General features: G+C 43.7%; 1 protein-coding gene and 2 long non-coding RNA genes across 3 annotated transcripts; 1 reads left to right on the top strand and 2 right to left on the bottom strand.

Annotated features, from left to right (window-relative positions):
• Nucleotides 1-610: 610 nt before the first annotated feature.
• Nucleotides 611-20,919, bottom strand: LOC101283745 (WAP four-disulfide core domain protein 3-like). Its single transcript, XM_033431539.2, has 6 exons — nt 20,761-20,919; nt 18,700-18,801; nt 10,270-10,371; nt 3,209-3,307; nt 1,027-1,175; nt 611-847 (listed from the first exon to the last, which is right to left on the bottom strand). Exons 1-6 carry the CDS (start codon nt 20,843-20,845, stop codon nt 812-814), a joined length of 573 nt encoding a protein of 190 aa, XP_033287430.1. The 5' UTR covers nt 20,846-20,919; the 3' UTR covers nt 611-811.
• LOC125962128 (uncharacterized) lies at nt 3,657-4,986 on the top strand. Its single transcript, XR_007473573.1, has 2 exons — nt 3,657-4,494; nt 4,541-4,986. It is a non-coding gene; the product is annotated as an uncharacterized LOC125962128 (long non-coding RNA).
• Nucleotides 5,272-10,263, bottom strand: LOC125962127 (uncharacterized). The gene is made up of 2 exons (XR_007473572.1): nt 6,631-10,263; nt 5,272-6,392 (listed from the first exon to the last, which is right to left on the bottom strand). It is a non-coding gene; the product is annotated as an uncharacterized LOC125962127 (long non-coding RNA).
• Nucleotides 20,920-21,381: the final 462 nt, after the last annotated feature.

The following is a 21,381-nucleotide window of genomic DNA, read 5'->3' as shown; positions in this document are numbered from 1 at the left end:
AGTTTCAGCTGTGGAGTGGATGGTAGCTGGATTGAAATATGGAGTCAAGGCATAGGTGTGTGACAAGGGGGGGATCCAGTAGTAAGGGAGACGTCTACGGTACTGGAGATAATAACTAGAGAAGTCTTTCATTAGAAAAGAAGAATGTTAGTGGAGGGGTTGGACTTAAATAGGAGTAGCAAGCATTTTTTTTCCCATTATTACTGGGGATAAAGCAGAGTAAATGGATACACTATATGGGGATAGAAGAGGAGGACATTTTTGCAAACGTGCAGTTCTTTTCCTAATGAAGGATAGATGAGATAGACGGTGAGACCTGAATGGTGGAAGTTGGAGTGAGAGGTAGATGAGATGGGGAGCTGAAGAAAGATAAGTGGAAATCTTGGTTGTTGGGAGAGTGAATTTTCTGGGGGAAGTGTGGTTAGATTTCCAGGCAGTGTTGAGTGCCTGGGCTGGTCTCAGGGAAAAGGCTGAGGAAGAAACAGAGGACATGAATGGTGATGGATGATGAAAAAGAGAGAGGGTCCATAGATTGGGGTTAAATACTTGTTGGAGGTAGAGGTACTAATGTCAGTGAACTAGAAATCTTACATAGAAATAGTGACTCAGGTTTGATAATGCTACAGAAATCATTTTATTAAGAAGAAAGATAATTTTGAAAGCAGTCACCCCATGAGTCCTCAATTGCCACAATTCAACACTTAAACCAAGTTATTTTAGATCCACATCCTGTGATCCTGGGGTCGGTAAGAAAGCACAGCTCTTAGAATAAAGATGACGTTTGGGAACAGTTACTGAAGGAGGCCAAGGTTCAATTATCAGCCAAACGGATAGTGAAGTCCTCCTCCTAAAATACAAAGGTAATTATGTCACTTTCCAGAAATTCCTGCTCTTTGCTACCAACCAGCTTTCTCCACAAGTCACCCAGACTTCAGTGAGCAGAGGGGCAGCCGGGGTCCCTTCTGGGCTGGCAAAGGCCAGCAGGGACTCATCCTCCCCTTAAGCAGCTCTCTATCTTATACTCACGGCTTGAACAGCGGGTTGACAAGAGTGTCCACAACCATGGCTGCAGCATTTTTGTCCCAGGGGACAGGATTCATCCCCTGAGCACATTTCAACACAAGTTCCAATCAATCCTGGTGCCAGCTGTGGACAAGTTCCAGGTCTCTGTTCAGCTGAAAAACAAAACAGTCTTGCCAGAACCCAGGCTGGCTCTGTAGAAGGGAGTGGGACCCAGTGCTGAGAGCGAGCGAGCTGAAGTGTCTCACTCCCTGATGGACCTTTAGCCTCTTCCCTTCTGGATGCCCCCAATCTTTCCCCCTTCTAAACCTTGGAGGCACACAGTACTGTTTTGTGTGTGGGAAAACACACTGATGACCAGCAGCTGCAGCATCCTGGGAGAAGAGGAGAGAGCTTTGCCATTAACCCCCTCCTTTTTGTTCCAGCTGAAACTAGATAATTAAATCCCAGATCACAAACAGAAACAACTTCTCACCAATTCTATGTGCCTTCAGGCGCCAATGAACACTGAGTCCCACAGTGTGAAAATCAGACTGGGTACTAACACCACCACCAGCCTTACTTCTAGTATAGGGCTCTGATGACTGCATTTGGAAAGAAATAGTAGATAAAAGACAAAAGACCAGGTTTCAAGTTTTTTGTTTTTGTTTTGTTTAAAGGGAGTTCCCTGCTGGTCCAGTGGTTAGGACGTGGTGCTTTCACTGCTGTGACCCGGGTTCCATCCCTGGTCAGGGAACTAAGATCCCCAATCCAGTATCTAGTGCTACTCAAAATGGGTCCCCTGACCCAGCAGAATCAGCATCCCCTGGGAGCTTGTTAGAAATTCAGATTCTTGGGCCCCACCCCAGACCTACTGAAACAGAAACTCTAGGGTTGGGGCACAACAATCTGGATTTAACAAGCCTTCCCCCCGGTCATTCATTTAAAAATATATATTTATTATTTATTTATTTTTGGCTGCATTGGGTCTTAGTTGCAGCATACGGGATCGTTCGTTGCGGTGCGTGGGCTTCTCTCTAGCTGTGGTGTGTGGGCTCCGTAGTTGTGGCGCGCAGGCTTAGTTGCCCCGTGACATGTGGGATCTTAGTTCCCCGACCAGGGATCGAACCGGTGTCCCCTGCATTGCAAGATGGATTCTCAACCACTGGACCACCAAGGAAGTACCCCTCACAAGGTCATTCTTATGTGTGTTGATATGGGAGAACCCCTGCTGTATATCACCCCCCAAAACAGTCTACCCTATTGAGTTAGGGTAGACTGACTAACATGGAAAATGCAGGCTGGATATCACTCTTGTGAATCAAGTGAAATGGTGGTTGACAATTCTCTATTCCATGTTGGGCAGAGATCTCCTTCATCTGTGGGATTTCCTTACATACACCTCTGTCTCCCCCCCACCCCAAAACATCTAAGTGTGGTCCTTGATCCTGAGACCATGTAGAGGTGTGTTAGCGAGCTGTTCCCTGGATGATACACCCAGTCTTAACTCTACAGCCTCCCTAGTTCCCAGACCACTTTGGTTTTTGTTTGTTTTTCTGGCTGTGCCATGCAGCATGTGGGATCTTAGTTCTCCAACCAGGGATCGAACCTGGGCCCCCTGCATTGGAAGCTTGCAGTCTTAACCGCTGGACCACCAGGGAAGTCACTCCCAGGCCACTTTGATGCACCCACCAAACTTACAGCAGCAAAGATCAATCCTAGGCTTGAAGGATCAATCCTAGGGAGTTGAAGGTTCTGTGGGGAAAGAGTACCAGCCAGCCATGGCTGGCAAGAATCCGCCTGGGCAGGCGTACATGCTGGTGGACTGAATGAATGGACCTGTATGTTTCACACCGGTGTGGACGTGTGTTTGGGTGTGAGAGATCAGCTAACTTGTTCAGAACCGTGTTCTTTCCAGACCTTGTTGAAGAATAATTTGCTACCTTAACGTTATTTCATTTCTGTTTTAAGAGTATTTCCAGCTTTTTCAAGTTTACAAATACTTCTAAAGCAAGATATTATTAATCTGTCTTCATGGTCTTCTAGACTTGGAAGAATTCTATTCTTTTCTAATTCTCCCAGAGGTTAGTAGTGGCCCCAGTATAGCCGCCTCCTCGCTCTCTGTGCAGCTGGCCTAAGAGCCATTGTCCTGGCAGGGCTAAGCATTCAGTTAGTCAGGGACATGGACAGCTGGGCTTGCAGCGCTTACCTGGGTTTCCTAAGGGTATGCAGACATGGCCACATCCGTTGTTGACACACCAGCTCCCTACAGCGCAGTCCCAGGGTCCTCGGCATTCCTCCACACAATCTACTCGTAGAAAAAATTCAGCTGAAAACTGTTAAGCCTGACAGGATAACAGGGGAGGGCTGTGAGAAGGTTTGTTTGTTTAACCTTTTATCCAATTCAAAAAATATAGACAAAGGGCTTCCCTGGTGGCGCAGTGGTTGGGAGTCCGCCTGCCGATGCAGGGGACGCAGGTTCGTGCCCCGGTCCAGGAGGATCCCACATGCTGCGGAGCGGCTGGGCCCGTGAGCCATGGCCGCTGAGCCTGCGCGTCTGGAGCCTGTGCTCCGCAGCGAGAGAGGCCACAACAGTGAGAGGCCCACGTACCGCAAAAAAAAAAAAAAAAAAAAAAAAAATATATATATATATATAGACAAGCTATCTACCTATTTTGCACTATATGAAAAGTAGTATGTTTTTATTTTTAAAACAAAAAATACTCAACTATATTAAGTAAAAAGGAAGTTTCTCTTTCCCTCAACCCAACCAGCCCATTTCCCAGGAGATATCTACTATTTCCTGTAGCTCCTTCTGGAATCTTCTCTTGGCTTTTACAAATATAAGTACAAACACATCAATAACACAGATATATACATACACAATGCGAGTAGATGTTTGTCTGTTAAATTACAAATATGTGGAGTGAGGCTATAGCTTTTTTGGTGTTGAAAGGTGTCTTCATGAGGCAATATAGCAATCTATATCAAAAGCTTTCAAATGTAATTTGGCCATTCTACTTTTAGGAATTTATGCTAAGAAATATGATTTAGCTCAAGGACACTTATCTTGTCCTTGTTATTAAAAAGTAACTCAAAATGATAATTATCTAATTCTATAATAGTAGAAGAAGGCATGGAAAGAAGGCATATCATACTGGAAAACAATGAAGCTTTTTAAAATGTGTGATAGAATTGTGTTTATTGATCAGGGATGGGCTGCAACACCATATTTGTAAAAATCATATATCCTGGATTTTTGTTTGTTTGTTTATATCTCTGTTACTATGAGATCTTTAAGGACGAAGACTTCTCCTTAACTATCTCCCAGCACTCAGCACAGTTCCAGACATGCAGTAACCACAAAACAAACATTTATTCCTTGTTAAAGCTGAAAAAATATATCTGTGTGTGTATGAAACATGGAAGCTTTTATTTTAAAGGTTAACGTGGTTATCTGGGTAATGGGATAATTTATGGATAATAAATTATCCAGTGGATAATTATTATCCATTGGATAATTTATCTTTTTAATTACTAGTATTTCTGAGTTTTTTTTATAATGAACATTATTAGTTGTGTAACAAAATAAAAGAAGAAGTTTCTGTGCTCAAAAAGTCAGGACACACAGGTCTGTGACATGCTTTTCCCTCTGGAAGGACAAGCCTGAAAGCAGAGACCCTGGAAATTTACCGTCTAAGGAAGGGAAGTCTGGGCAGAGCTAAGTACACAGTCTCTGTGTTGTGCAGGGTTTGGGGACCTGGGCAGGGCTGTGTGCTCTTACCTCCTGGGTCCTGGACTGAAGAGCAGACTCGACTACATCCCCTCTTGATACATTGTTCTCCAGCTCCACAGTCCCAGTCTCCTCGGCAGCGCTCCATACAGATTTCTAACATCAGAAAAGGCTCAGTGAGTTGGTGGAAATGTAAATTGGTACAGCTGCTGTGGAGAACAGTGTGGAGGTTCCTCAAAAAACTAAAAATAGAACTACCACACGACCCAGCAATCCCACTACTGGGCATATATCGGGAGAAAAACATGGTCCGAAATGATACATGTACCCCAATGTTCATTGCAGCACTGTTTATAATACCCAAGACATGGAAGCAACCTAAACGTCCATCGACAGAGGAATGGATAAAGAAGATGTGGCACATATATACAATGGAATATTACTCAGCCATTAAAAACAGTGAAATGCCATTTGCAGCAACATGGATGGACATAGAGATTGTCATACTGAGTGAAGTAAGTCAGACAGAGAAAGACAAATATCGTATGATATTGCTTTTATGTGGAATCTAAAAAGAAATGATACAAATAAACGTATTTACAAAACAGAAATGGACTCACAGACTTAGAGAATGAATTTATGGTTACCAGTGGGGGAAGGGTGGAGGGAAGGGATAGTTAGGGAATTTGGGATTGACATGTACACCCTGCTATATTTGAAAAGGATAACCAACAAGGACCTACTGTATAGCACAGGGAACTCTGCTCAATATTATGTAAAAACCTAAATGGGAAAAGAATATGAAAAAGAATAGATACATGTATATGTAAAACTGAATCACTTTGCTGTACATCTGAAACTAACACAACATTGTTAATCACCTATACTCCAATATAAAATAAAAAATTAAAGAAAAAGAATAAAAGCCTCAGTGAACACGAAGAAGCCTTAGGTGTGGGTATCTGGAAGCTACCATACACATGGCGGAGATTAGGCAATGGACCCACTTATACATGGCATATATCACACAGTGTAATGGAGAATGAAACAGGACATATAAAAATAAGTATATATTAGCATATTCATAGAGGACATTGAAATAATGTTTACCCAACAATGGTGATTATTCAAAGGGGATAGAACTGTAGGCAGATTTAGCCCTTTTTGTTTAGTCTATGACATTTTAATTTTGGCAAGAAATGTGTAACTTTAACAAACAAAGGAACATATATTAAGAAAATAAAGAAAATTCAGAGAAATGAGCTTCAGCTTTTTGGCCAAAGCTGTTGATGAGCAGGAAAACAGAAGGATTTTCATACTCACAGAGCAATTCCTATGTGTGACAGTTGCACACACAAGAAAGAGTTGTTGAGCTATGTATCGTTCCCATTTAAGAAATGAGGAAATAGGAGCTCAGAGAACATAAATGACTCGCCCACGGTCCGGGCTTGTGAGCGGTGGTTCTGGGGTTGGAACCCGGGAGGACCTGGCCCCAAAGTCCATATTGAATCAATACCTTCTCTGTGATTCCCCAACAGACACATATGCCCTCGTGGCTTCTTGGATTGGTTCTGCTGGGGCCTCATATGCCTGAGGGTCCAATGTGTCTTTTGGGAGGCACAATGACTTTTTTGGGGAGCGGGGGAGGTTAATGGTCAGCCTTCAGGGTAGGAACCCATAAACACTTGAGGAACAGGGCTTCCCTGGTGGTCCAGTGGTTAAGACTCTGCGCTTCCAATGCAGGGGGCCTGGGTTCGATCTCTGCTCAGGGAACTAGATCCCTCATGCCACAGTTAAGAGTTTGCATGCCACAACTAAAGATCCGCATGCCACAACTAAAGATCCCGTGTGCCACAACGAAGACACAACGCAGCCAAATTAATTAAGTAATTTAAAACAAACAAACACTTGAGGAACTATGCTCATCCCTGACCTCCCAGGCATCTGTTGCAGACCAGTGTAACCTTTTCCATGCTGACCACCACTGCACCTACAAAGATGGCTTTCCTCTCCTAGGTGTACAGGGTGGCATTCTACTTACATGGTTCCCAGTTCAGGCCTCTCTCACCAAGGAAATGGTGCTGGTTCTCAGCCTCCCAAACCCTGGTGCCTCCTGAGGTCTCTTGCTGTTTGTGACACCATCACAGATGCACTGCCAGCAGCCAACACCAGGGGTTTCCAGTGGCTCAAGTCCACCACGTGGCTAACTCTATTGCCTCCTCTTCCCTTCCTTGGGATTAGAGGGATGAAGGTACCACATACTTAGAAAGGTAGAGGAGTAATTGATCAAAGGCTCATTGAGCAAAAGCCACCTTGTGTCACTGAAACTGTGAAACCGAGTGACGTGAAGAAACCATTAAAGTCTCCAGATCCAGGATGAAGTCCCTCTGTCATCCTGACTGCAGCAGAAGCACAGCCTGGTCCTTTCCTTGGCAGTGAAGCTGAGGGTGTGCTTGCAAGGTGCTCATTGTAACCAGTGCCCTTTTGGTTCAAAAGAATGTCTCCTCTTTAAGTGACCTGACTGATTTCGCTACTTGTGCTTTTAGAGTCACATATCAGTATCAAGACCTTAATTATCACCAACTTACATATAAAGAAACCATATTGCGCAGGAAAAAAATTCAGCCTGAGGGAGCAAAGGTTTGGTCTGGGGCACTGCTTGAGGGCAAATTTGGGGAACAATTGGGGGTGTAACTTGTTAGGGGACTTCTCAAATTTTCTTCTTATCCAGCTGTGCAGAGAATTGAGCAGAAACGTTGCTAGGAAGATTGCGGGGTGGGGGGATGGTGCCCTGAAAGAGTGAGCCAAATTAAAGAGAATGTGCAACCAAAGCCTTTTCAGGGGACGGGGACTGGGGCCACCCTGCTGTGTGCCCCAGAAGCAGAGAGCAAGAGAAGGAAGTGTCAAATCCCAGCAGCCTGCAGGGAAACTGACACCATTGATCAACAGTGAGACTGACATCCCTGTGGCTTTGGGAAACCAAGCTAATGTAGGCACCAGCTCACCCCCAGTGAGTCTGGCTGGGAGTCCTTGGGTTGGGGCTCTGGTCAGAGGTCCCCAGACCTGATGGGAGGAGAGTTCAGGCCCTAGGTTTCCAGCTCCTGGCTCCTGTCTTGAGGACGGTATAACCCCTGCATGCACTTATTCTCTGGTCTGGTGGGACTGTTTCGTGAATGAGTTCATCTTCTGTAAGATTTCCAGAGCTTTCATGTTAAAGGAAGAAAAGAACAAATAATCTCTGCAACAACTCTGCCAGTTGAGCCAGTGCACAAACACCGGCTTCCTGTAGCATCTATTTCTTCTCCAGGATAGATTCCTCATTTGAAATGTGGAGTTTCTTACACAAATAATTTGAGAGTAGAGGCTGATCATATCCAACAAACTATGTGCCCAAGCTAAGAGTCTCATCTGTTCTTTTCCGATTTTCTTTTTTCTTTTTTTTTTTTTTGCGGTACGCGGGCCTCTCACTGTTGTGGCCTCTCCCGTTGCGGAGCACAGGCTCCGGACGCGCAGGCTCAGCGGCCATGGCTCACGGGCCCAGCTGCTCCGCGGCATGTGGGATCCTCCCGGACCGGGGCACGAACCCGTGTCCCCTACATTGGCAGGTGCGCCACCAGCAGGTGCGCCACCAGGGAAGCCCCATCTTTTCCGATTTTTATTTCATTTTTTTCTTCTGGGTGACCTGAATTAAATTAGCCAGGTTTAGGAGGAAAAGAGGGCAGAGGAGGAGTGGATGCTAAGATTCTTTTTGCTTGTCCCAGCTCCCATGAGTTCTGCCACAGGGCGGCCCCATGCAATGAGTCACTGGTTTTCTGAGCACATCTGCTTCTCCAGATGTTTATACTGTGAAAAACGTGTTAAGGAAACCTAACTCAAAATAGGAGCGAGGAAACCACGAAGGAAGGGCTCTCATGCAGGTACCACTCATGGCAGCTTGCGTCCTCCAGCAGGAAAGAGGAAGATTTCCTGTTGGCTGCCGGCCAGGAGCCGCCCTCGCCTGCAGCCAATGAGAAGCTACCACCACTTCAGACTCTCACTTTCCTCCAATGAACTGCTGCACGAAACAACCCCTCCCACTTCCTCCTGTCCTCTGTAAAAGCACGCTCTCCTTTGTTCTCCAGACTTGCCGGTGGTTTGCCACATTTTGCTTGTCTCCAATTGCAACTCCTCTGCTATTCTCGAATAAACTCAATTTTGCTGGCTGAATTGCTTACCTTTTTCTTTTAAAAGGCTGACAGTACTATATACATTCATATATTTCATTTAATCCTCACACGATGTAGTAACGGAGATAACATTTTCTGGGTTTCCCTGATGAGGAAACTGGGGGTTAAAAATATTACATACATTTCCCCAGTGTCCACAGAGCAACGTTTTGAAATAAAGTCCTAAGCCCATGTGGTGTTGCCTCCTCCTTAACAGTATTTCCTGTTACTCCGTTCTTTTCCCTACAATTAATTTTTTTAAAAAATTATGTGCTAGGGTCAGGGCCAAATACATGATCTACTTTAGCACATTTAGTCCTCACCATACCCTCTGCAATAGGTGTTGACCCACGTTGCAGCAGAGGAACTCGAGGTTAAGTAACTTGCCCTAAACCCCACTTTGGTGAGCTGCAGAGGTGGGATTTGAAGGCTCCGGAGCCCTGCCCTGCACCTGCCACTCTGCCAGGCACGGAGCCGGCATCAATCTTGACTTAGCCACTCACTGGTTTTATAACCACAAGCAATTCACAGTCACTTTAACCCGAGAAACCTCAGTTTCTTCATTCAGGCATAATAAGGAGGTACAGAAAATCTAGTGAGAAAAACCAGCATTGAGGTAGTGCTTAGAATAGCAACAGTAAACAAAATAACAAAACAAAATCCCACCTGAAATGTCCACTAGAAGGTGATTTACTGAGGTGATGTAGTATATTCTATATGGTGGGATACAGTAAATTAAATTTATTAAATTTAATAATTAAATACGTGAAATCAAGTAAAATGAAATATATTGTGTTGACAGTGAAAGATGCTCCCAACAAAACTTAAGTGACAAAAAAGTATTTACGGAATGGCTTTTCTGGGTTAAAAATATAATAATAGTAAATATCATTAATATTTATATAAATACAGATAATAAGTATAATGCTGTGGAGGTGTTCATTATTTTCTAGACAGTCAAAATATGATTATATAAGCATACCATATATATACATATATATATAAAATGATCATACCATAATCATAGTATATACATATATACACATATGTAGGCTCATCAGTAGTTTCTGACTTTTATATAATGAGCTTCACTTGGAGAAAAAAAAAGGGAAATGATTAAAGGTCTTTTTAAGGGGTATTTATTAATGATATGCTGGGCACATGGCTCTCTCACCTGTTTTCCCCCTGTAAGGGCAAGAGTGGAGGAAGAGCCCCCAGGAATACTGATGGGTTTCTGTCCCATTTCTGATCAGCAGCACAGTTTTGGAAAGGCCAGGCAGGGCTAACCCTGGCACAGCTGGCTGGGGAATCAGGCGGGGCTCCTGGTCTTACCTCCTCCAGAGAAGCTGGAGCAGACTTTCCTACAGCCCTTCTGCGTGCACCATTTCCTGGCTCCGCAGTTCCAGTTTTTCCAGCACCGAATCTCACAGTAGCCTGCCAGAGAAGATACATCAAAAACTTAGGGCTTCCCTGGTGGTGCAGTGGTTGAGAATCTGCCTGCTAATGCAGGGAACACGGGTCCGAGCCCTGGTCTGGGATGATCCCACATGCCGCGGAGCAACTAGGCCCATGAGCCACAACTACTGAGCCTGCGCATCTGGAGCCTGTGCTCCGCAACAAGGGAGGCCACGATAGTGAGAGGCCCGCGCACCGCAATGAAGAGTGGGCCCCACTCGCCACAACTAGGGAAAGCCCTGGCACAGAAATGAAGATGCAACACAGCAAAAATAAATAAATTAATTAAAAAAAAAAAAACTTAAGTCTCAGGAGCAGGTACTAGGAAGGGGCTGGAGCAAAGAATGAACGGAGCCCTTCCTACGAGGTAGCATCTACATTTTATCACTTTAACAAATTATGTAATTTATAAAATGTCTACTATTGCAAAAAAAAATTATGTAATTTATAAAATGTCTACTATTGCAAAAAAGTTCACAATCTGAATAGAACTTTACAGTTTAAAGAATGCTTTCGCAATGTACATGATGTAATGAGATGATATTACTCCGAGATGTTGATTCAATGTATCTTTTGTTCCCAATTCTTCCTAGTTTCTGGCTGCCCATTGCCCTCCCCCGCCCACAACTCATTGAGTTAATGGCAGCCCCTGCTTCGTGGGGAGGGCACATCAGCCTGGAATAAAGGGGCCAGGGCTCGGCAGTGAGTTTCAAATTAGACTTTGTTGAATTAGACAACAACAGGCTCTGCTGAAAGAGAAAAATTTTTCGAAATTTCAGAAGCGCCTTTTAACACACACAAGGCTTAGAGCTCTGAGCAGAGAGAAGATGCTGGACATGATGTGAATTCTCATTCCATAGAAAAGGGGAAAGTCCTTCTGGTCAATGAGGAAGATGGGGGGAGGGAGGAGGTATAAGAAGGAAGGAAGGAGAGGGCAGGGAGGGAGAGAGAGAGGGAGGGAGGAAGAGGAGAGGAAAGGGAGAGAATATGAAAACAAATGTTCATAACCTTGACCTTTTCATTTCACTCCTAAGAAATATATTCTACAGGAAACATTTCCACCTATGGACAAAAATATAAAATCACGTTCATTACAGCAACCTGGGCAACAGCAAAAAATGTCACGCAAATAGAATGACGACCAAAAGGGAATTGGTTAAATGAATTATAGTAAACTTATTCATTAGTCATCACATAATCCAAAAAGAATGAGATGTATTTGTGTGGACATGGAAAGATGTCCACAATTTATGTTAAATTTTAAAAGATGTATGTCATGCATGATAGGATACTTTATACAAGAGAATAGGATATATTCTAATTTATGCAAATGGCCACAATAGAGGGCTTTCAATATGCCCTTTCAATATGTTTTCAATATGCTTCACAGGCAGACCTGGGCTCTCCCTCATTATCTATGTGGCCACAAGAAAGTCATTTCACTGCTGTATGCCTCAGTTTCCTCATCTGTATAACAGTGATATTTGTTACTACTGTACCTCTGAGATTTAAAAGCAATAATCTCAGGACCTGCCTGGCAAACAGCAGGAGCTCAGAATGTGATGTTTCTTCCCAGAGTGACTGTGTATCTGTCAGGGAATTAGTTAATGCATAAGGTTGGTAAATCCTTCTAGATACAACATGTTGTCAAATAGTACACGCTGCTGGTTTTTCAAACACACGTGGAACCTATTGTACCCAATAAATTACAAAACAGTTTAATAGAATCACTGAGTTAACTGGACAATCAACCATCGTGTGGGTTGCCTGACATTTTTTACATAATTACATTGTCCTCATGGGGTGATTTTGAAAATATGAATCAAAACGCTTAAAGGTATTCAGGGCTGTGGGTTTGATTGAAGTCTTGTTAATTGTCCTCCAAACAGAGACATAGGTGATAATAGCGGAGGGCCTGTGGCGAGGCTGGGATTCAATTGGAGATTTTTGGACTCTGGACATCCTGTTTTTTCACAGTCACATGAGGGTGATGCTCCCTTTCGATGAAGGGCACCTTCAGAAATGGGGCATTTCTGGCTCTCATGCTCCCAGGGACTTTTTCTACCATTTAGTGAGCCCTTGTTATTGTGCCAGCTCTAGGCAAGTGAGTCACATCTGTGATCTCATTTATTTGTCACAAGGTCTCTAGGAGGTAGGTCTTCGTAATCCCCATGTACAGAAACTGAGGCTCTGGGAGCTCGAGCAAATTGCACAAGACCACAGAGACAGAAAAAAGCTGACACAGAATCTGCTAAGTCTGATTCCAAGGAAAGATTTCAAAAGAAGCTTCCTCGTTACTGCTCCCAGGTCTCTGTGGCGCTAGCATTTGTGTTCACCCACGAACCAGGACAGTGATGACAGCCCCAGGAATAGCTGCTCCCATCAGAAGCCCTTCTCAGGATGGGGCTATGGGTCCTGACTAACGGAAGGGAGGGGAGATGTGGAGGAAGGCCAGGTAGCCGGCCAGACACGGGGAAGTCCCTCTGGGACAGGGCCCACTTGCTCCGGTTGGGACTTACAGGAAAAAGACAGAACACACCATATGCAAAGATGCTGGGTCATTTGTCCTTAGCGTTTCTGTGCCCTGAGGAAATGAATGAAGAAAGAGGCAGAAGTGGGCAAATGGTGACTCTTGAAGGGTACTTTCTGCAGGGAGGGTGTATGAAAATGTTCTAGGTTTTTTCAAGTTAAAGAGACTGGCTTTGCCATGTATTGACAGGTCATGTCACCTTTCTGAGCCCCAGTTCCCATGTCTATGAAATGAGCATGACACTACAACTTAAAAAGATGTTATGAGAAATCAAGGCATGCATACTTCCCCCTCATCCACTCTAGCCAGGGCTGCCACGTATGGTTTTACAGGTTGTGAGCCACACAATTATGTCTGCTGACAGGCTGAGTGGGACTGTAATACATCTCGACCTCATTTCTGAAGTCCTCCGCCCAGAGGGAGAGGCAACTTTTCCATAATGGATAAAGGCGTTTGTTTACCAAACTGGGCACCCACTGGACTCTGTCTGGTGTAAGGGGCCTTTTTCTAGTTCTCCCAAAAGTGTCATTTGAGCTAGTGGTGGTCTCCATCCAGCCTGTCATGACTGCCTGTTTTTCGACACAGGCTGCTGCCGTAAAGATTTCTCACCCTCTGTAGGTTTGAGGCTATGGTTTTTCTGTCTGGAACCAAGCCACCCCTTAGTACAAATTGGGAGACAATTGTAGGCAGGAAAATCTAATGGGACTCTCTTTGCTCTGGGAAGAGGGGAGATATAAACCCTGGCAGAGATGAGAGAAAGGAAAAAATCTTTCATTCATCCCTTTAAGAGAAGGGGCCTTTGGCAACCAGGGGTCTTGGTCTTTCCTGAGTCCCTGGCTGCCTCTGAGATTTTAAAGGTTAATAGAATTTGGAAGGTCCAACCCCCAGTCTGACCCTCAACCTCCAGTCCATGTCACAAGCACCTAAGGAAACCAGAGCTGCGACCTAGAGCCAGGGAGTGATGTAGCGGCCCAAGCTCCTGGGGCCAGGTTCTAAGCCTTGTACATGTCAGGCAGGACCAGACCGCAGGGTTAATGCATACAGTTAGCAAGTCCCCATGAAACCCATACATTGTCTATAAAATGATTAAGTGTTGTGCTACTCTTTTCAAATATAAGCACAGACAGCTGTAAATAATAGCATAAACTTCCATTTAGTGGCATTACTGAGTCCATTAGGCATGGTGTCCTTATGCATGTTACATACCAAAAGCTCCGTTATGTTACGTTTTAACCTTTTTAATGTTTTCAAAGGGTCCTTATGAGGCAATTTGGAAATACGTATTTAAGCCTTAGAAATAGGTGGCGCTCTGAGCTTTACTAATGACTTGTCTATGGGTCCACAGAGAGGAGACCCAAGCTCACAAAACGATCTCACAGCCAGTAAGCGGCCGAGCCTAAAGCCAAGAGAATGTCTGTCTGACTCCAGGCCCTGCAAGCTTCACCTCCACAAGGTGCTAATGCTCCCTCTTGACCAAGGGAGCCTCGGGGAAGGTGTATATCTGGCACCAACCCTTCACTTGTATCTTGGCCACCGTTTATTGAGCACTTGCTAAGTGCCAGGCACCGGGTTAAGTATTTAGCACAACCTCATTCACTCCTTAGAATGACCCTGTGAGGTAAGAACTATTATCACCGTTTTAGGATGAGTAACGTGCACCCAACTCAGAGCTAGGAAAAGGAGGGGCCAGGGTTCAAATGGGGTCTGTGCGGCTTCAGATCTCCTCGTTACACTGGATGGCTGCCAAGGCTCTGTGGAGCTAGCAGCCGTGCTCTCCCACGAACCAGGACAATGATGTCAGCCCCAGGAATAGCCTTCCCCATCAGAAACCCGCACTGCCTCCTCCCGTGGCTCCCCAGGGAGGGGCTGTGAGAGTCAGGAGGGGAGTCGCAGGGAAGTCCAGTCAGCCAGCCAGAGGTGGGGAAACCCCACTGGGACAGAGGTGGCTTGCTCCAGTTGGCTTTGCAGGGAACAGGACAAGGTGGTCTGAGCAGGATGGAGATCTAAGTGGGGAGCATGGCCACGAGAATGAGTCAGAGTGTGGCCAGTTAGCTGACACACACTTGTGGTCACTCCATACAAAGAGGTGGGGTGGGTTTTTTTCTTATAGTTTGAATGTGGATGAAAGTACAGAACCATGTGGATAATGTCCCCTCATTATTATTTCTTCGGGAGGCAGCGTGGTGTGCTGGGAAGTACTCTAGCTTTGGATGTGAAGAGATCACCTCTGCCATTTATTAACTGCCTGATATGGGATGAGCACATAATCTCTCTGAGACTCAGTTTCCAAGCACTTGAAATACGGGTAATAATATTTACTTCAAAACTGTGTAATGAACATTAAATGCAAAAGTGAGATTTACAGACATTTCCACCTCATCAGTTCTAGCCAGTACTGCTGTGTTGATTGGGTAGGTCATGCACTAGAAGTGATAGCCAGCAGATGGCGACAGGTTAGCTAACACCATGGACTTAGCTCCTGAGCCAGGCGCTCAGGCTCTGCCTTCCCTGGAGCTGGAGAAGGACAGGGATCTTTAGTGAAAGTTGGGGGCACTGTTAAGGCACTTTTTGGTGTCACTGTTTGCAGTGTGATCCAAGTGACTTAAGGAAGAGGGTGCAAAGGAAAACATAAACAAGATGAAAAGACAACCCTCAGAATGGGAGAAAATATTTGCAAATGAAGCAACTGACAAAGAATTAATCTCCAAAATTTACAAGCAGTTCATGCAGCTCAGTATCAAAAAACAAACAACCCAATCCAAAAATGGGCAGAAGACCTAAATAGACACTTCTCCAAAGAAGATATACAGACTGCCAACAAACACATGAAAGGATGTTCAGCATCACTAATCATTAGAGAAATGCAAATCAAAACTACAATCAAAACTACCTCCCCCGCAGTCCACTGCCTTCCAATGCAGGAGGCATGGGTTCAATCCCTGGCTGGGGAACTAAGATCCCACATGCCGTGGGGTGTGGCCAAACACTTAAAAAAAAAAAAAAAAAAAACTACCTCACATGGGGTGGGAGGGAGGGTGATACAAGAGGGAAGAGATATGGAGACATATGTATATGTATAACTGATTCACTTTGTTATAAGGCAGAAACTGACGCACCATTGTAAAGCAATTATACTCTAATAAAGATGTTAAAAAAAAAAACTACCTCACACCAGTCAGAATGGCCATCATCAAAAAATCTACAAACAATAAATGCTGGAGAAGGTGTGGAGAAAATGGAACCCTCTTGCACTGTTGGTGAGAATGTAAATTGATACAACCACTATGGAGAACAGTATGGAGCTTCCTTAAAATACTAAAAATAGAACTACCATATGACCCAGCAATCCCACTACCAGGCATATACCCTGAGAAAACCATAATTCAGAAAGAGTCATGTACCACAATGTTCATTGCAGCACTATTTACAATAGCCAGGACATGGAAGCAACCTAAGTGTCCATCGACAGACGAATGGATAAAGAAGATGTGGCACATATATACAATGGAATATTACTCAGCCATAAAAAGAAATGAAATTGAGTTATTTGTAGTGAGGTGGATGGACCTAGAGTCTGTCGTACAGAGTGAAGTAAGTCAGAAAGAGAAAAACAAATACCGTATGCTAACACATATATATGGAATCTAAAAAAAAAAAGGTTCTGAAGAACCTAGGGGCAGGACAGGAATAAAGACGCAGACGTAGAGAATGGACTTGAGGACACAGGGAGGGGGAAGGGTAAGCTGGGACAAAGTGAGAGAGTGGCATGGACATATATACACTACCAAATATAAAATAGATAGCTAGTGGGAAGCACCCACATGGCACAGGGAGATCAGCTCAGTGCTTTGTGACCACCTAGATGGGTGGGATAGGGAGGGTGGGAGGGAGATGCAAGAGGGAGGAGATATATGTATATGTATAACTGATTCACTTTGTTATACAGCAGAAACTAACACACCATTGTAAAGCAATTATACTCCAATAAAGATGTTAAAAAAATAAAAATTAAAATAAAAATAGAGGGCTTCCCTGGTGGCGCAGTGGTTGAGAGTCTGCCTGCCAATGCAGGGGACACGGGTTCGTGCCCCGGTCCGGGAAGATCCCACATGCCGCGGAGTGGCTGGGCCCGTGAGCCACGGCCGCTAAGCCTGCGCATCTGGAGCCTGTGCTCCGCAAAGGGAGAGGCCACAACAGTGAGAGGCCCATGTACCGCAAAATAATAATAATAAAAATAAAAATAGAAAAAAGAAAAGGAAGAGGGTGGACAGGAATCACGGTAAGCTGAGAAAAAGAAAAATATATATTTGGTTCATTCTTTAGTTTCCTCATCTGTAAAATGGACGTGAGATGAATACCTATATCTTTCATACCTAAAGTTCTCAAGATTAAACAAAATAATGTATTTTGAAAAAGATCTGGCACAGAGAATTTGCCAAATATGTGTTTTTCACTTTTTTCCCATCATGTGGGATGCCAACTTATGGCAAAGGATCTTTGAAACATTCCCTAAAAACATTTCATAAACATCTTTGAAGTTGTTTTTAAGTTGCATGTAATTTAAAATTAAAATATACCTGTAAGGCCAACTGGCCCGAGGCAGGGGAACACAATCAGATTCACAGGTTGCATCAGAACGAAATTCTCCGGACCACCCAGTTCCAGAAGCTGCCCTGGAGACATTCCGGACCACCCAGTTCCAGGAACTGACCTGGGGACTTTGCACTCGGCCCAGCCTTCCCGTCTTTCGAGGGGCGGGACTAACGGTCCCCCAGGATACCCGAAAAGACCACCAAATAAGGAATACCCTGCGCCCTCCCAGATTCACCACACCCCTTTCCCTTCTTCCCCTATAAAATCTTGCCCAACCCTCGCCCGGGTGCGACTTCTCTGGCTCCTTTCTCTCGGACCAGTGAACCTCGCCCGGGAGCGCTCCCTAATAAAGCTCACTTGAAGCTTTCCTCTGTTTCGCGGTGCCGTTTGTTAAGATCCGACCTTACAATACCCAGCATTTTGAAGTTTATGAAACTTTTTGACATAAACAATACATCCTCACAAACGCAAATTGGCCAAGTATCTTTGGATTTAAAAAAACATGCATGCCCTTTGAGTCAGCAATATCATTTCTAGCAATGTTTCCTAAGGAAATAATCAAGTTATAAACGGAACGATTTAGTTTCAAGGGAACCCTTTGATAGTAAAATATTAGAGAAGTTTAAAAGCCCATTGGTCAAGAAGTAGTAAACAAAATGTGGTACATTCACAGTAAAAATGCTTTGATGTCTTTGAAAAAAATAGAGTTGTAGAAATATGTCCATGCTTGTAGCAAGCTATTCACTACATATTATTGACAGTAAAAAGAAAAGTTTAAAGATGTTTGTTCGTGGAGTGTGATGCCATGATTATTTGGCACCATACCCCCTGAATATATTTGTGGAAGGATATGAACATACATGTAACCATGTTTACCTCCTAGTAATAAGATTACAGGCACATCTTGCCATCATTTTGTTCTGTAGTTCCTGACTTTTCTGTAATAAATACGTATTCCTTGTGAAAAATTAAATGAGATTCTTTTTTTTTTTTAGGATTCTCATACTTGAAAATGTTGGGATAAATGTTCTGAGACCAACCTTTCCCTCAAAGGGCAAGAACAGAGGGACACCTCAGGCATTCGGATGTGTTTCTCTGGGTGATCACACAATTGTGCAAGTTCAGGTAACACCAAGCTCTTAATTCTCCCAGGATAGGCTGGGGTGGAGAAAGTCAGGGCTCACCTTTTTTAGTCTGTGGGGCGCAGATACGTGCACAGCCAACCTTCACGCATTCTTTTCCTCCTTCACAGTCCCAGTCTCCTGAACACTCATTCATACAGATCGCTGGCGAGAGGAAAGACACAGTTAGAAGCTTTGAAGTCTTACGATTAGAAAATAAATACTCTCAATGCCTTTACAATATCTTTCAAAAACCATCAGTTCCCTAGAAATAAATCTAACCAATTATGTGCAGAAAACTACACTATATTACTAAGAAAAAAATTTAACTGTCTTATAAATGGAGACTGACGTCATGTTCATGGATGAAAAGATTCAGTGTTATAAAGAAACAAGTTTCCCCCAAAATTGAAATTTAATATAATCCCAGTAGAAATCGTAGAAGGATTTTTCACAAAAATGGATAAGCTGATTCTAAAAGTTTATATGTAAGTTTCCCAAACCAACAATAATCAAAATAAGGATCAAGACAATTTTAAACAAAGTTACAGGATTTCAGTGTGGTTGAATTAACTGGACTGTCCATGTGAAAAAAAGGAACTTGTCCCCTACCTTACACCACACTACAAACTCTGTTCCAAATGGGTTATAGACCGAAGTGAAAGGTAAAGCAATAAAGCTTCTAGAAGATACTATAATAGATAGCTTCATGATCTCGGGATAGGCAAATATTTCTTAAATATTACAGAAATATTGCTGACCATTAAACTAGATAGGTAGATGGAACCTCATTAAAATAAGGAACTTTTCTTCATTGAATGACACCATTAAGAGAGTGAAAAGAAAAGCTACATTGGGAGAAAATGTTTATAATACATATATACAACAAACAACTTGTATCCAGAATCCCTTACAAATCAATAGTAACAATTGATAACCTAACAGAAAAATGGGCAAGAGGATTGAACAGACACTTCACAAAGGAGAAAGTTAGAAGTTGTTACAAAAAAATAACGTCAGATTTTGGGAAGGTGGTTTTAATTGTGTAGGTTGGCATAATTTTTGAATCTTCTATAATTTCCCCTTAAAAACACACAGAGCAATCAAAATAGCAAAATTCAAAACACATAGACAACAAAACTGCGGAACAAGGTATCCCCTCAAACTCCACAATATGAGTGGATGGAAGGAGACAAACCACTGTCACCTACCACACCAGTGAGACATCTGCATCTGTGCAGAAATCCGCAGGAAGCAATGAGGTGACTGATGGAGAAGACTGGGGTCATTTTTCCCATGGGAACTTCCTGAGGAATGTACTAGAGACTGATCGCCAACCAACCAAAGTACTGGAGAGGCATCAAAACGGGGACTAGTAAGGCCATTAGATATATACTTACAGTAGAATTCAGACTTAATAATGGTCTATGGAAAGAGTCTATGAAGTAGCTATATGTTTTGACAATATACCTATTAAAAATCAGGGAGGCGGAAGGAAAGAACATAGGAAAAGCAGAGTAAGCTTGATAAGTACCTTAACATGATTAAGTGGGAATGAAAGGATATTGCTTAAAATCAGCTGCTGGGGGTAGGGGAGTGTGGAGGAAGGAAAGAAGGAAATTAGCTAATTTCATTATGACTATCACTCATAGCAGGAAACCTATAGGTAATAATAAAAAAAAAGGAGGACCAAGGGTGGTACTCAAAGGTCTTAGTTTAAGGTAACTAATAGAACAAAAAACGAAACCCTTTCTAAATGCAAAACATATAGTAAGAGAGAGGGGAAAGGAGAGAGAGAGATTACACAAATAAAATAGATTATATAACAAAAGACTATGTATCTAACAAAGATATCTGCAACAGTAAATAAAATAACAACCAAAATGGTAAGATAAACCACACGTATCTCTTTTAGAGACACAGATCAGATCCAACCCAATCTGATAAGGGGAATGGGAAACGCAGGGTGACCGCTCATTTAGATCAAAGGAAATGCATCTGATCAAGGCTGAATCTCCACTCTGCAGTGGGGACACGGCAGCTTCCGTGCCAAACCATCCCCAGGTCTAACACTGGGCTCTGTGCCTTCTCTGCTCTCAGGGAGGATCCCCTCAGCAACCTCACCTCCGAAAGTAGGTCTCGCAGTATAGGCCACCTCCAGCCCCCTGACGATGAAAGCCACCAGAACAAAGATGGTGCCTGTCTTCATGTTGAACTTTATGTGATGCACGGGCAGAGCCCAGCCCCATTTTATACTCTCAGTGTTCCCAGAAAGGAGGGTGGGGCGGGAGGAAGAAGATCTGGAAGAGCATCAGAATATAAGCCCTCAAGGGAGTGCCCTCAGATGTTCTAGTTTCCTTGATTTCTGCTTTCTCAGATCAGGGAATGGTTTCTTGGAGACGCAGATACCTAATGGGAGAGCTCGGGAACATTTTGTAGCCCTTCATTCATTGCTTCATCACAGCTTGCCCCTGGTTTCCCTAGTGCCCTTGGGAACTGTGGTCAAAGAAAAGAATTTTCTTTGTGTAAATTAGAATTTCAGAGTGCGAGCTTACATTACGAAGCCAGGTGCTGTTTGTCAGGGCCCATCTGGGGTGTCCTGCAGGACCGGTTACACAAGGATGGTGAATGTGTGCTTTGAGTGGTTCCCAGGGCTGAGGGTGGAACCACAATGGTAGTGATGTATAAAGATCACAAGCTGGGACTTCCCTGGTGGCGCAGTGGTTAAGAATCTGCCGGCCAAGG

Source organism: Orcinus orca, chromosome 19 (assembly GCF_937001465.1).
Source record: "Orcinus orca chromosome 19, mOrcOrc1.1, whole genome shotgun sequence".
NCBI lineage: Eukaryota > Metazoa > Chordata > Mammalia > Artiodactyla > Delphinidae > Orcinus > Orcinus orca.
Note: the sequence above shows the minus strand (reverse complement) of the source record. Positions and strands in the feature narration are given on the sequence as shown.

What these genes read in the sequence shown, in the direction of transcription:
- LOC101283745 (XM_033431539.2), bottom strand. Translation starts at nt 20,845, where the DNA reads ATGAAGACAGGCACCATCTTTGTTCTGGTGGCTTTCATCGTCAGGGGG. An exon ending in CGCCCCACAGACTAAAAAAG is followed by an intron (nt 10,372 to 18,699) that starts GTGAGCCCTGAC and finishes CTTCTCTGGCAG; the next exon opens with GCTACTGTGAGATTCGGTGC. An exon ending in CATACCCTTAGGAAACCCAG is followed by an intron (nt 1,176 to 3,208) that starts GTAAGCGCTGCA and finishes TTTGTTTTTCAG; the next exon opens with CTGAACAGAGACCTGGAACT.